The sequence below is a fragment of the Pogonomyrmex barbatus genome, unplaced genomic scaffold (genome assembly GCF_055798465.1).
Source record: "Pogonomyrmex barbatus isolate J1 unplaced genomic scaffold, ASM5579846v1 scaffold3, whole genome shotgun sequence".
Taxonomy (NCBI): Eukaryota; Metazoa; Arthropoda; class Insecta; order Hymenoptera; family Formicidae; genus Pogonomyrmex; species Pogonomyrmex barbatus.
In genome coordinates, this window is record NW_028297127.1 from 22,036,758 (window position 1) to 22,052,384 (window position 15,627).

Consider the following 15,627-nt stretch of genomic DNA (forward strand, 5'->3'; position numbering starts at 1 on the left):
TTTAGATTTTCAAAGTAGCACTTCTTGTATCAAAAATCGACCTTGACTGTCAGCAGTCGTGTTCACAGGAGCAGCCATTATTGCTGGAGGAGCTATTAGAGCAGGAGAAACGGGAACAAGAAAAGCAACACCAGCAACAGCAACAACAGCAACATCAACAACAGTCTGAAAATGTTGCCGGAGGAACTCTTTTGAGCGACAGCGATTTTGAAAAAATTAAAGCTGATGTTTTGGGTAACACATCGCCTCCTCAAGGCATGGTGACTGTAATAAGGCCACCTTGCACGGCACGATCACCTTCTGCATCTAATACTAATTGGCAGCAAAATAGTGCAGCTTCTGATGGGGCAGCAAAACTAGCGGCGGTACAGGTGGGATCAAGACAACCCATTGCTACACAAACTCCGCCAGAACGTTAGTGAACATCTAATATATTTTTTAATTAGATAGTCTTTTTACTGATTAATTTTATTACAGAAAATTAAATTTATCATAATAAATAATCTTACTAAAATAAAAAAATAATTTAATTTCTTTAATAATATCTTAATAATATTTAATACTAACGATTTTACTTAATATTTTATTTGATATTTATGTGTGTAATGAAAGAATTATATAAACAGATTTTCTTTAAGTATATTTTTTCATATATAATAATAGTTTAAGTTAAGTTTAATACTAGTTTAAATTTATTTTATATGATTATCATTTTAGCAAGAGTAGCTACGTTCAATATTTCTCAAAAACCAGCACCTCCGGCTCCACCAGAAAATATAGTTAATGAGCAGGATCGGCAAGCAGCACTGCAATATGAGCAGTGGCTTAATCACCAGCACCAGATATTATCACAACAATTAAAATATTATGAAGTAGAAGTTCAAAAACTTCGCAAGATAAGAAAGGTAAATAAAAACACATGAATATTATATTCACTATAAAATCAATTGAATATTATATTTTATTAAAACATTTTCATTTTTGTAATTATCTTAAGCCTAATATTAATTCTTAAATTTTAGTTTATCTTATATTTTTATTATTTGAAATTTTATATTTTATAATTTCTATATATCTTTGTATTTTATTTCCTTTTTAGTCTCTCAATAGTAAGCAACGTCAACTTCGCAAATCTGGTAATGAGCTAACAGAGACCGACGCTGCCGAGCTACAACGGATTTCTAATGAACAAGCTATTCTTCAAAAACATTTAGATACTTCGCGTAAACAACTCCGTCAACACGGCATAGTGATTCAAGAGTATCAAAACAAACAACAACAACGACAAACTCAATCTCAATCAAATGAACCCTGTTCTCCATTAATGTCACCTTCTCAACATTCTCCAATGCATTCTCCAGCAGCATTGGTTTCTCAAAGTCCAGGTCCTAGCATGATTCAACATTCACCAGCTACTCCATCAATTGTTCAACATAGTCCAGGTACTCCGTTGCTTCAACATAGTCCAGGAAACCCTCAATCAACCAATCCAGGTACAATGTCACCTCATAATGTTCAACAACAATCACCAAGAATTGGCACTCCTCATTCTCAAAGTGATGAAAGTCCCTTTAGTCCTGGACCAATGCCTTCTCCAGGTCTATGTAATCCTAACACTACACGAATGACTTCACCACAACATAGAGCCATTATTGGCGGAAGATTGGCAACTTCTCCTGGTGCTTTTACACCAGAGCCACGAAATCAGCAAATGATAAATGAACAAAATGTAAGAGTTCATGGTTTAGTTCAGAGATTTGTTAGGCCACCAGAACAGGCGCAGAGAAGAGGAGGTATTGTCTACAATCCACAATTAGGCCAACCACAGTTACTAAGTCAACAGCAGCATCAGCAATTGTTACAGAGGCAGCAGCTTATTCAGCAACAGCATGAAAATATTCCTCAGGATCAAGTTCAAGGTACTATTGTTCGAGGAACACTACAAAGGCAACAAGTTTTTCAGCAACATGAAGGTGTTTCTCGACAACAAATTCTTCAGCAACAGCAGCAACAAAATGATATTTCTCAAGATGGACAGAATATTATAACTCAAAGAAATTTGCAAATTGCTCAAAGACAGATTCTTCAGCAGCAGCAGCAGCAGCAAGCTGATATTATGTCTCAAGAGGGACAAAATGTTGTTACTCAAAGAAGTTTACAAATGGCTCGGCAACAAATTATTCAACAGCAACAGCAACAAGAAAGCATTTCTCAAGATGGACAAAATATTGTTCAAAGATCATTGCAATTGACTCAGCAACAACAGCAAATGCTTCAGCAACAACAAATTCTTCAACAATCCGAAGGTATTTCTCAAGAGGGACAGAATTCTATTAATCAAAGATCATTGCAAACGGCATCACAACAGCAACGACAACAAATTCTTCAACAGCAAACTGATATTATTTCTCAAGAAAGTCACAATGTTGTTACTACTCAAAGAAATTTGCAAATGGTACAGAAACGACAAATTCTTCAACATGAAGTTGTTTCTCAAAATATTTCTCAAGATGGACAAAATTCTATTAATCAAAGAACATTGCAGATGGCTCAGCGACAGCAAATTCTTCAGCAACAACAACATCAACAGGAAGGTATTTCTCAGGATGGGCAAAATATTGCTGTTCAAAGGAATTTGCAATTAACACAACAACGACAGCAACATGAAAATGTCTCACAGAATATTTCTCAAGAAATTGGACAAAATGTTGTTCAAAAAACATTACAAATGGCTCAACAGCGCCAACAAATCCTGCAGCATCAGCAACATGAAGGTATTTCTCAAGACGGACAGAATACTATTGTTCAAAGAAACATACAAATAGCGCAACAAAGGCAACAAATTCTTCATCAAAAACAACAACAGCAACATGAAGATCTTCCTCAAGATGGACAAAGCACTATTTCTCAAAGATCATTACAATTAATTCAACGATCACAAATTTTACAGCAACAACAGCATGAAGCTGTTTCTCAAGAAGGACAAACTTCTATTGCTCAAAGATCTTTACAATTGGTACAACAACGTCAACAACAAATTCTTCATCAACAACAACAGCAACATGAAGTTATTCCTCAAGAAGGACAGACTCCAATTGCTCAGAGATCACTTCAGATGCCTCAGCAACGTCAACAAATCCTTCAACAGCAACCTGAAGGAATTTCTCAAGGGATTTCTCAGGAAGGACAAAATACTATTGGTCCAAGGTCGCTTCAAATGGCTCAACATCGGCAGCATATTTTCCAGCAACAGCAACGTCAATTTTTGCAAATGCAACAACAACAACAACAACAACAACAGAAACCACCCAACTCGCCAATGGTGTCTCAACCATCAAATTCTCCAAGTCCTCAGCTTCATCAGCAACTTCAACAAGGTTACGGCCAACCTCCAAGTTCACCCATGATGCAACAAACAACGATGGGTTCTCCGATGCTTCAACAGCAATTAAATCCGACTTCACAACCTCCTAGTCCAATGAACAGGATTTCACCAATGCTTCATAGTAGTCATCATCATTCTTCAACAAATAATCAACCACCTAGCTCTCCTATGATGCCTAGAAGTCCCTTGGTAGCTGGATCTCCTATGCAGATGCAGCGAAGACAATCTACCGGAAATAGTCCGGCTATGCCAGACAGACCTCAGAGCGTAGAAAACCCTGGAACTCCAAGAACACCACACACACCTCATAGTTTTGTTCAACAAAATGCTAATTTAACTGTAACAACAAATGATCAACAGCAAATGTCTCAGCAAATTTCTCAGCAAGTTTGTCACGAACAAGCTCCTTTGTCAGATAATCTTTCTAGAGGTGGAGGAAATTCTAATAATCCTTTAAATCCAATTCCTTTTCTCAAGAAACCTGAATACTATAAATTAGGATTAAGGGGTGGTTCTTCAAGTGATCAGCAACAAATTCCTCAAAAAGTTTTTCAGAAACAAGATTTTTCACCTTCAGAAAATTCCACAAAGAATGGAGAAAATTTTAACAAATCTGCAAAGCCATTGCGATTTCCTAATTTTGGACGATTTGGTTGGTTCAAATTAGGTTTAAGAGGAGGCTCGCCAATGTGGTCAAGCAAAACAGAAAGTAGTAAAGGCGGTAAAGGAGCAGAAACGTCTCAGACGAAAAGAGATCAATCTGTAGAAGAGAAAACAAATATTTCTACGAATCGAAAAACTGCCAGAATCAGCTCGTTAGTCTGCGTTGATTACAATGACTTTGATGATGATTCACATACACCACCGCAAGCTTCTCCAACAACTTTGGAAGTAAAATCAGCTGTTCAAGGTTCTTCTTTAACATCTTCAACATTGGATAATGGATCTTTAAATTTGGAAAGTCCTGGAGAAAAATTGGAACAACTCCCAGATACGACAGATTATGATGATGACAAAACTATAGTTAATACTGAGGTAACTTTGAGTTCTACAGCTCAGCGAGATAGTGACGATATCACTGTGATTGAACAATTTGGTGACTCAGAATTGGTTGATGTTATCTCGGGTACTTTAGAGGGTGATATGCAGGAAGAATATGTTCTTTTTGAGCCTGGAATGGTAGTGGATCTGTCTGCTGATAGTAATGATTCACTTTGTCATGCTCTAGTAAATGATGCTGGTCCAGGTCATGACTTGGTACAAATTTTAGAGATTGATAATTCTGAATCACAATCAGAAGAACCGATTTTGAGTGATGAAGATCTAGTCCCATCTCATTCGAGAAATAAAAAAGGCCTTAGACTTGATATAGTGAGGACCTTGCAATCTGGAAAAAAATTAGTAGCTGTAACCGACACTCCAGAGTCTCCAGATCAGGAAGAACTTCGAATTGATCCTTCTCCAGGTCCTTATTTGGATCAGTCTCCTGATCAAGAACTTATGGTATCTTTAGTAAGTGAATCTGAAGTAGTTATTATCGATCCTACGACGAAATCTCCTGAAGATAATCTTTCTAAAGGCTCTTGCGACGAAGAGACTGACAAAGCTGACATCAATGTACAAACTAATATTTCTAAGGAAAATACATTTAGTGAAGGATCAACGGATGATCAAATCAAATCTACAAACCAAAATAAGAGTCCCACAAATTTTATTTTTTCAACTAAATCTTATACTAAAGTTTCAACTTCAACGGTGCATCCAACAAATATTAATGTAACAATCTCAAAATCGGCAGTTTCTTTAACAAATACTGTAATTTCTTTAAATTCAACTCCGAATCCAACTTCTATAAGTTCCAATCCTCAAGTAAATCAAGTCTCGGTTCAGCCAATTACGGCAGAAATTAAAACAGCGGAACAGTTTGACTTGAAAGAAGTTTCTTCGAGTTCTTTCAGCAATCAGAAAGGCATTACTTTATCGACAATGGCAAGCATTGTGGCAGATGCAAAAATTGCTGCAAAACTTAGTCAAACTGCTTTGGAGAACATCTCTAATTCTCAGAAAGACAAATCGAACCCGAGAATTACCTCTATAAATGAGATACCGAAAATGTTATTTTCCGAGAAACCTTCGACAACTTTTTCGAATTTGCCAAATACAACGGAACGTCTGAACAATCCGACGAAATTAATTCTAAGCGTACAATCAACTTCCGTGACTCTGTCAACTCCAAAAATGTCAATTCCAGATCTATCGAAAAAAGATACCACCTTAAAGAGCAAAGAGAAATTAATAGAAAATCAAGAAGGCGAAATCAAGAAGCAAGAAGAAGAGATTTATGACAAAATTAAAAACGAAAGCGATGTTTCGGATACATCAAATATTTTTTCGGGATCAATTACCGAAGAGAAGAAAAGTGATCCGTTAAATACTACAGACGAACTGGAGAGTATGTTAGAAGCCATTCATAATCCTGAAGAAAATGTTGAAAATAAAAATGATATGCCAACGACAACTTTGAAAAGAATGTCGCCTGTTACTGATGATTTATCACTTGTCAATATTCTGGAAAACGACACTGAACCGGTGGAAAATGATAAAGAACAGATTTCAGATTCAAATACACAAAAAACGGTCAAATTGGAAGAAATCCAGAAGAACATTGAAGAGACTAATAATGACAAAAACACACTTTCAAGTGAAAAGAATCGTCAAGAAGAACTGTGTACTGAAACGGAAAATTCTAAACAATTTCTCCAACATTGTTTGAGCGAAGAAAAAACCTTGATGGAAGAATCTTCTGATGATATTTTAGATATGTTACACAACATTATTTCATCGAAACCAGAAATGGCAAACAATAGCGAACTAAAATCGAGTCTTATTTATCAGATGCCAACTCCATTAGATACTTTACCCTTGAATATTCTTCAGGATTCGTTAATGGATTTAGAACAAGAAAATCTTGAAAATGATCAAATTTCTTCAACCGAAGTTAAAAATGAAGTAAAAAGTCAAACTGCAGAAATAAAGAAAACTTCTCCAACGACAAATCAAACTTCTACTTTGGTAGTCAATACTGTGGCGCAATTGCAAAAAAGCACAACAACAATTCCTCACTTATCACCTCTTTCGAAGCCAACAGAATTGACTTCCAATGTAGATAATGGGTCCCATCAACTGAGGATATTATTATCATCTGTACAAAGCAATCAGACAACAGTGAATCAAACAGGAATGGTGACCATGGTCTCTTCAGGGAAGTCTGGAAGCGTTTTGTCTACTTCTAGTCCTCTGTCGACATTAAATTCATCAAATAATGTTCAAGGAGGAGTTTCGACTTTAACAAGATTAGATCAAAACCGTTCTCAACCTAGTCTGACCAGCAGTATTACAAACGATTCATGTGAATTGGCCATGAAAGAAAAGAAAGAATTAAAAGAATGTAGCGGAGTTATTACTACAATTTCGAAGGTTAGTAACGAGCAGATATTCAGGGTCACTTCTTCAGCAACAACTTTTCAGACCACTACAGTTTCTAGCTCTCTTGCATGTACCTCTTCGACTGTAATTACTCCTAAAACCGTTGCGACTTCTATTTCTATCACTTCGAATGCCATGTTGAATGCTATGCTGGCCAGTACTACTTCCTTGACATCTTCAATTGCTGGCCACAATCGAAGTAATACAGTATCAACCCAGTCTGCTAATATCTCAAGTTCTGTTTTGCCATCAACTTCAATACAAAATCGTTCGCAAAATCTTCAGGCAATCCTCCAGGTCAATTCAGGATGTTCTACACCTTCGCGAGTATTGGTAAATACCAGTTCGGCTGTAACCACTTCAATGCACTGCATTAGGACCATTGTGCCACCTTTGGTAACTTCTAGTGGAGTTTCAAGTACAAGTATTCTTCAATCAACTTTGTCGCAAGCTCCAAGTCATCTTTTGACGTCTAATCAAAACCAGTTCAAATCTTCTGGTCTACTACCGATGGACAATAAAAATAATGATCTTGAAAATCAATCTACGACAATGAAAAAAGATTCTGAAGAATCCAAAGAAAAGAAAGAAATAGATTCTAGCAAGAATTCTTCTAATTCTTTAAGATTAGAGGACTCCCAAAATGTATTATTAAAACAACTACTGCAGAACACAGCATGCTCTACGACTTCGGGGACAACTTCGGGAACGACCTCGGGGACAACTTCGGGGACGACTTCGCAAAAGTCCATTCTGCCTGTAGGTCTGTCGCTGGAAGCACAATTAGCCCGACCAATTTTACTTAAACCATCTGTGCATCCCAAGATGCATAATTTGATGAACGAAACACCGAAACCACCGAAACCAATTGCAACCAATACTAAACAAGTTCTTACAAGGGAAACTTCCTTCTTGTCGCACTCAGTAACACCTTTAAAGATTCAAAGTTCACCAACCAAGGAGGATTCTTTTAAACCTTCTACTTCTTCACTATCTAGTTCGGCTGCGACACAAAGAACACAAACTGAAAGCTTAAAGCAACAAGTAATAAAATCAGTTCCTGCTTCTTCACCAAGTCCTTCGGGAACTTCATCATCAAGTCAACAACCAGTTTCTTCGACAATAACAACCACAAAGATATCTTCTCCGAGCACTTCTACGAGTCAACAAGAAATTTCTGAAAGTCAGAGCAAATCGGGAACTAGTATCGGCGAAGGGTCTCAGACTCAATGCGTTGCTGTTTCCATTTCGAAAGTCAGTTTGCAGAATAAACCGTTGGTGACCTCTGGAATAGCCTCAAAGAGCGTCCAACTAACAACTAATAGCTCCAGTAACGTGTCTGGGCCACAACCTCAAGTTCAACAGATCCAAAATCAGACTCAAATCGCACAAAAGCCAATAGTTACCCAACAACAAATTTCTTCTTCTCCGACTACATCTATTCAGCAACAATCTGTACAGCAACAAGTGCCTCAAAGCCATGTGGCTGTCGCGGGCCCACCACAGGCCATTATGGGGTCCGTTGCCCCATCGGGTTCCAATACAGTGCCTTTAGTCGAGGTGAAGAAGGAAATTGGTCTTGAGGAAGTTTTGTCCGCTTCAAGCGGATCAACATCAGCCAATCAGTTGCAGACCGATACTAAAGATTTTCTTACTTCCAAGGAGGAGTTCATAGACGGCACAATGGATGATAAAACTGGTAAATAATATTTATCAATACAATAGGTTTTTTTAAAATGTATTACGTATTTTTTATTTTTTACATTTACTTATATTCATGTTTTTATTTTTAATTTTATTTATTTAGGATTTTGTGTGTGTGTGTGTGTGTGTGTGTGTGTGTGTGTGTGTGTGTGTGTGTGTGTGTAGATTATTTTACATATGAAAATATATATATGAAACAACTAAGGTTTTATTAAATCAAATTTATAGCAATTAATTATGTCTGAAATGCTTCAGATCTCAAAAAGCTAAAGAGAAGACAGTATCAACAGAAAAGAAAGCAGAGCCAGGGGAAAGATGCTGCAACTGCACCTCAGAAAAAACGTTCTCGTAAAGTTTCGCGCCTTGATGAGGATTATGACACATTTGTGGACAATTTGATGGCTCAGTTGCGACAACTTCAGCCGATGGCAGTTCTGGAACCCCATCTAAGTCGTAATTATGGAGTATGTCCAATTTTTGGTTGCGGAGATCTTGCTAAAATTGGAAATCAGAAAGATTACAACGCTAGAATTGGTGAATTGATTGGTAATTATGGATCAGCCAGTTTACCTGGAATTTCTGATCACTATAATACACAACCGTTTGGAGAATTAGAACCTTTGCCACCTCAACAACCCTTGACTACGCAGAGAGGATTTTATGATCAAGAATTTCCACCTTTAAAATTGGATGATAGTGAGTAATTATTCATAGAAATAAAATATTTAAAATCTTTATACAGAAGTGTTAAATAAAAATGTTTTTTTTAGCTGATGATAAAAAAGAAAATATGATAACGAATCGTGATGTGGACTCTCCTGACACAATTGTGAGTTCATCTTCACCTGAATGTGTTATACCTGAATTCATGCGTTTCCCTGGATTACGATTGATTGAAGAAGACTCAGATGAAGAGACAGAATGGTTGAAACGTGTGTCACCCGTTATACCTTTGATTTCGCCAATTCCAATTAGACTAAAACCTACTTACCCGAAAGATGCAGCTAAACAGGATAAAGAAAATCTTGGAATGCCTAAGTATATATTTGTTTTTATTTGTTGTCATATTTATTACATTATTTATTTTTATTATTATGTATGTTTTTTTTGTTTATATTATTATAATTCTTCAGGTTGGGCAAGTCTCCTCCAATTCCTTTACGAGAAAATGGAAATGTTACCGTGACTTTAACTTTGAATAGTCAGGCTGCCGATGATATAATGGGTGTACTTAAAGATCTTGCTAATATTTTGAACATAACACCACCTGCAGGTTATCAAATAGTCGAACGCACTACTACTCCTCCCAGTCAGAAATTAGGGTTGTACAGGACAAAAGGAAAGGACGGCAAAGAGGGTAGTACGTAATTAATAGAATAATTATCTCATAAAAGATTTTTATTGATGAAACGTAACACATGCGTATGTACATAGGGTATCATTAATCATTTAAAAAATATAATAAATATCTCTATTGTTTTTAATAATACAAAAGATATTAACAGGAAAATTATTCGTTTTGAAGGAATAAATGTGCTAGACAGAATTTTTTAATGTCTATATATTTACAAGATTTCGAGATTATCATTTTTTTTAACTGGGATGGTATATTTTTATTAATGTAATAATGTAGTTCATAAAAAAACAAATTTAATCATATAGAATATCTATTGATTTTAAGATGACATTAAACATAAAAAATCATATTTAAATCGATAACGTTTTTTTAAATGATTGAGTTACAGGAAATATTGTACGTGCGTGCGCACAGGTATATAAAACATGTTACAAATCTAAAATTAATACAAGAAACAAATCATAATAATATAGTAAATAAAATATAATAAATAGACAAAATATAATAAACAGATAAAATATAGAAATTTTTTGCTTAATAATAAAAAAAATAATGTTTTAAAATATGTTAATTTTTCTTTCAGCTCCAATCGATATACAAAGTATTTTGAACGGTGCGGCCAAGTTCTGTCGTCATTGTGATGTTGTAATTCTTAACAGTCTAATTCGAAAAAAAGTATCGGATTTGCCATTTTTGAGCAAAGAAGAAGCCGAACCGGGTGATGAACTTTGTTTCTGTTCAGCAGCTTGTTATATGCAATTTGCTCTCATGCATCGAACACCCTCCAATACTCAGGATAAGGTTTATAAGAAATTTTTTTACTTTTACAAATTCTATAAGCAATAGAAAAAAAGCATTTTGTATGAAAATTTTAGATAGGTATATACAATACAATATGTATATATAATACATATGTATGCACACATACGCGCGCGCGCGCGCGCATACATACACACGCACACACATACATACACACACATATATATATATATATATATATATATATATATATATATATATATATATATAATTTTTTTTATAGGCTGCAACAATAGTAGATCATCTATGTCATAAAACAGGAGCAAAAATGCTAGAGGATGATTTGAAGAGTTTAAAGAAATTTCCTATCAAACAGCAACAGCAACAGATGGAGAGGCTTGGAAATTTAGAGATTGATAACGAAGCAATAACAGAGATCAAGATAAAAACTGAAAAACTTGATAATGTGGAAAATGCACAGAATGAAGAGAAACAATCAAGAAAACATCTGATTAGTGAAGAGATCGGTGAGGCTATCGAATCTCAACCACCTATAAAAATGTGGAAAGGTTTAAGATATAAAATATGGTCAATGGGAGCTATACAACCTGCAACTAAATTTAAAAAATCCACTGAGAAAGAAATTACTGAGGTAGATAACTAATTCAATTACTTAATAATCATTTAGAAAGTTTATGGATAGAATTTATGTATATATAAAATTTGTTACTTATAAATGTATTAAGAAAACACAGTTATATTTTGTTATCAGATCACATAAATTTAAATAAATATTGATTTATCATCTTTTTATATTCTATAAGTATAACATTTTTTTTAATGTGTCACTTGCGGATAATATAAATTAATTATTCTAGATGTTATTTCGCATGGGAATTGCAGTAGCTCCTGCAAAAGCTGAAGACACTCGTCGTTGCATGTTTTGCAAGAGTCAGGGTGATGCAACATCTGATGGAGCAGCTAGACTACTCAATTATGATGTGGATAAATGGGTGCATCTTAATTGTGCATTATGGTCTCATACAGTATACGAAGCACAGAGTGGCGCGCTCATGAAACTAGATGAAGTTATGCAGAACAATCTAATACAAATTTGTATTATTTGCGAAAAATCCGCTGGTACAATCAAATGCTACAAGCCAAGGTGCACCAGTTGGTACCATTTAGTGTGTGCCCGTAAAGATGGCTGTGGATTTTATAAAGACAAGGTAATCAATTGTTAATAGATTAGTGTTATGATGTTTAATATTATATTTAATATATTAAACGTAAAAGCTTAATTAAGAAAATATTTTTAATACAATAAAGTTTTGTATAATTAAATTAATAATTTTTTTATATATATTTATATATTTTTCTTTTTTTTTTTTTTTTTTTTTAATAATTGAATTCTTTATCTTTTTTCAGACCATAGCTTGTCCTCAACACCTTATAAAAGATAAAGATAAGGAACTAACTACACTTTCTGTGTACCGTCGCGTCTTCGTCCCACGTGATGAAAATCGTCAAGTTGCTGCGGTGATGCATCATTCCGATAACAAACATCTACTTCGCGTGGGCTCCCTTATCTTTCTTAGCGTCGGCCAATTGCTTCCTCATCAATTGCAAAATTTTCACACGCCTAATTACATTTATCCAGTAGGCTACAAAATCGTGCGTTTCTATTGGAGTATGCGCAGACCCAACAAACGTTGCCGCTATGTTTGTTCGATTCACGATGTTTCTGGTCGTCCAGAATTTCGTGTCTTAGTTCAAGAACCTCTTCAAGAGGATGTTGAACTGAGAGATGCTACTCCGCGAGCTGTTTGGAGTCGAATTTTGGAACCACTTGCCGAATTGAGAAGAAGTACAAACTCCGTTCAATTATTCCCGAGATACGTTTCAGGAGAAGATCTATTTGGCTTGACAGAGCCAGCAGTAGTACGAGTATTGGAAAGTTTGCCTGGAATTGAAACTTTAACTGATTACAGGTAAAAAATTGATGCTATTTTAGGATTAATTTAAATAAATAGTATTGATAACTTTTTCCATGTGATAAAATATTACTTTTGCTACCAATTTTTGAAAAACGTTGAATACATTCTTGGAAAGCGACAATGAAATGATTTTTTTTATTTTTAGATTTAAATACGGCCGTAACCCTCTGCTAGAATTGCCCTTGGCCATCAATCCAACTGGGAGTGCGCGGACGGAAGCACGTTTACGAAATCAGTTACCATGGAAGCGACCACATACGCAACGTACAGGAGGTTTTGCTTCACGTGGGGTACCATTTGGTCTGCCAACCTGTGGTGCCGCAGCAACAATGGGCGGAGGAGTTTCAACATTAGTTGCAGCAGTCGCTGCCGCGGGTGAGGCCGCTTCCTGTCCATATTCAAAGCAATTCGTACATTCTAAGAGTTCGCAGTACAAGAAGATGAAGCAGGAATGGCGTAATAATGTCTATTTGGCAAGATCAAAGATTCAGGGTTTGGGATTGTATGCGGCAAGAGATCTGGAGAAGCACACAATGGTGATCGAATATATTGGAGAAATCATTCGAACAGAATTAGCAGAAACAAGAGAGAAACAATATGAAGCTAGAGTGAGTATAGAGGAGCTTCTTCGAGATTATTCGAGATACTCTAAATTAATTTGATTTCATAAAAAAATTTTAATTATTATCACATCTTTTTATCCATGCTATATTTTAATATTATTTATTTATTACGTGCAGAATCGGGGTATATATATGTTCCGATTGGACGAAGAACGAGTGGTGGATGCAACTTTATGTGGGGGTCTTGCCCGCTACATCAACCATTCCTGCAATCCCAACTGTGTCGCTGAGATTGTCGAAGTCGAACGCGATCTCAGAATTATAATCTTTGCTAAGCGTCGAATCTCACGAGGCGAAGAGGTAATTACGTAGTTTTTTAACAAACTTGGAATATTTTTTTTTATTTTTTATTTTTTATTTTAATATTATTTTCTTGTTTTTAATATATTTATTTTTATTAAATTACTTTTTTTTTCATATCTCAAGTATATTTCTTGTTATGTTATTTTACACACACACACACACACATTTATATACACACACACACACACACACACACACACACACACACATACACATACTATATATATATATATATATATATATATATATATATATTTATTTATTTATTTATTTATTTTATTTTTTCTTGTAGTTGGCATACGACTATAAGTTCGACATCGAAGATGATCAACATAAGATCGCATGTGCTTGTGGCGCACCTAATTGTCGCAAGTGGATGAATTAAAGATCACAAGGACTAAGAAAAAAAGAAACAAGAAGTGAGGAAGAAAATTCAGTCTCTCCACTCTGCCTATTGTTAACATTGTTGCTATGTTATATAAGGTAGGAATTTGTACAGAAAAATTTCGCATTTGAAAAATAGTGAAGATATATATATGTATACATACATACACATACACATATATATATATATATATATATATACATATAAATACATATACATATATATGTACATATAATGAAACAAATTCTATATAAATTTATAAATGCAAAATAAAGTTTATATTATATTATATTATATTATATTATATTTTATATATATATATATATGTATATATATATATATGTATATGTATATATATATATATATATATATAATATGTAGATATTGATACATATATATTATATGTATATATATCTTATATATAAATATATTAAACTATTGTAATTTAATTTGTAAAGTGCCATTGCGCCATATTAGACAATTTTAACCCCGGATTTACTTCTCTATTATTTAATAATGTATTAAATTTAATAGTAATAGATTATTAAGCATAGATCGCAATGCAATATCATATATTTTTTCTGATTTTTTTTTTAAAGAAAATTGTATATTCTTATTATTATGTAGCTAATAATTATAATTGTTAGATTTAAGTATAAACAAAGAAGATCGAGTGTAATTATTTCATTCAAAGAAAGCTTTATAAAATTTTAGCTGACGAAGAGAGGAATATATCTTATATAATTATTAAACAATGTACATTTTTGTGTTTTATTAATTAAACAATATTGCAATATCTTTTTCTGCTTCATAAATAATTTAAAAAAAGAAAGAGAAAAAGAGAGAGAAAGAGCTAAGATAAACTTTTTCTTTTTAGTTTGTAGGAGTGATCCAGGGTTAAAAATTAAGGGATAGATAAATCGAAGAAGTTGTGGTGCTAATCAGAGACGCCATCACATTCCTCCAAAGTGTTGTACAATATATATTATAGTTGTCGTTATATTAAGAAGAAATATCGATCGCTTGTATATTATTGTATACGAAACAATAAGATAAAGAAAAAAGAGAAAGTAGAAAAATGGATTGCGTGCGCATGAAAGAAGGAAAAAAAGAGAATAGTAATCTTTGTGCTTTTGGTCGGATGATGATTTGTTGTAATATATAAAACATTTATATTATATAATTATTATTATTATCATCATCGTGTATAATTATAACGATATAGATACAGACACATACCGTGTGCACTGCACTGTTTCTGTACATACATATATTATACATATATTACGAAGTAGTTTTATTTTCGAATCACCCGATATATATGTAAAGCGCAATGAGAAAATATGAGACGATTTGGAAGAATTATATACAATTATTATATCAATTTCATTAAGCGACTGATTTTTAATAAAAAAAATTTTCCCTTTTCCATCTCTTTTCAATACCTAATTTTTTGTTGAATTACAAGATTACTTTTTAATTATCTAATGTTTAAAAAAATTATAAAATATATGTAAAAAATAATTATTTATACAGTTTTTATATTTACAAAGATACATAATGATAATAGTAATGCAAAACGCAGTCATTTTTTTTCAGAAATTTATTATATTAATGAACATCCACAA

General features: G+C 33.9%; 1 protein-coding gene and 1 non-coding gene across 13 annotated transcripts in view; both read left to right on the plus strand.

Moving 5' to 3' along the window:
* LOC105433546 (uncharacterized) overlaps positions 1 to 15,426 on the plus strand; it is a 35,407-nt gene extending 19,981 nt beyond the window's left edge. For 5 of the 12 annotated variants that reach the window (XM_089080221.1, XM_089080227.1, XM_089080226.1 and 2 more), the window contains 14 exons: positions 54 to 414; positions 718 to 905; positions 1,100 to 8,570; positions 8,831 to 9,271; positions 9,346 to 9,613; positions 9,709 to 9,935; positions 10,516 to 10,733; positions 10,975 to 11,343; positions 11,570 to 11,920; positions 12,120 to 12,682; positions 12,834 to 13,296; positions 13,429 to 13,611; positions 13,907 to 14,097; positions 14,877 to 15,426. In XM_089080221.1, coding sequence (XP_088936347.1) covers positions 54 to 414; positions 718 to 905; positions 1,100 to 8,570; positions 8,831 to 9,271; positions 9,346 to 9,613; positions 9,709 to 9,935; positions 10,516 to 10,733; positions 10,975 to 11,343; positions 11,570 to 11,920; positions 12,120 to 12,682; positions 12,834 to 13,296; positions 13,429 to 13,611; positions 13,907 to 13,999 — 11,196 coding nt within the window. In that variant the 3' untranslated portion in view covers positions 14,000 to 14,097; positions 14,877 to 15,426. Of the gene's footprint in view, positions 1 to 53; positions 415 to 717; positions 906 to 1,099; positions 8,571 to 8,830; positions 9,272 to 9,345; positions 9,614 to 9,708; positions 9,936 to 10,515; positions 10,734 to 10,974; positions 11,344 to 11,569; positions 11,921 to 12,119; positions 12,683 to 12,833; positions 13,297 to 13,428; positions 13,612 to 13,906 lie in introns of all 12 variants that reach the window. The other 7 variants (XM_089080223.1, XM_089080228.1, XM_089080225.1 and 4 more) reach the window with 5 other exon arrangements.
* On the plus strand, positions 6,354 to 6,407 carry LOC148936162 (small nucleolar RNA SNORD36). The gene has a single exon (XR_016140014.1). It is a non-coding gene; the product is annotated as a small nucleolar RNA SNORD36 (small nucleolar RNA).
* Positions 15,427 to 15,627: the final 201 nt, after the last annotated feature.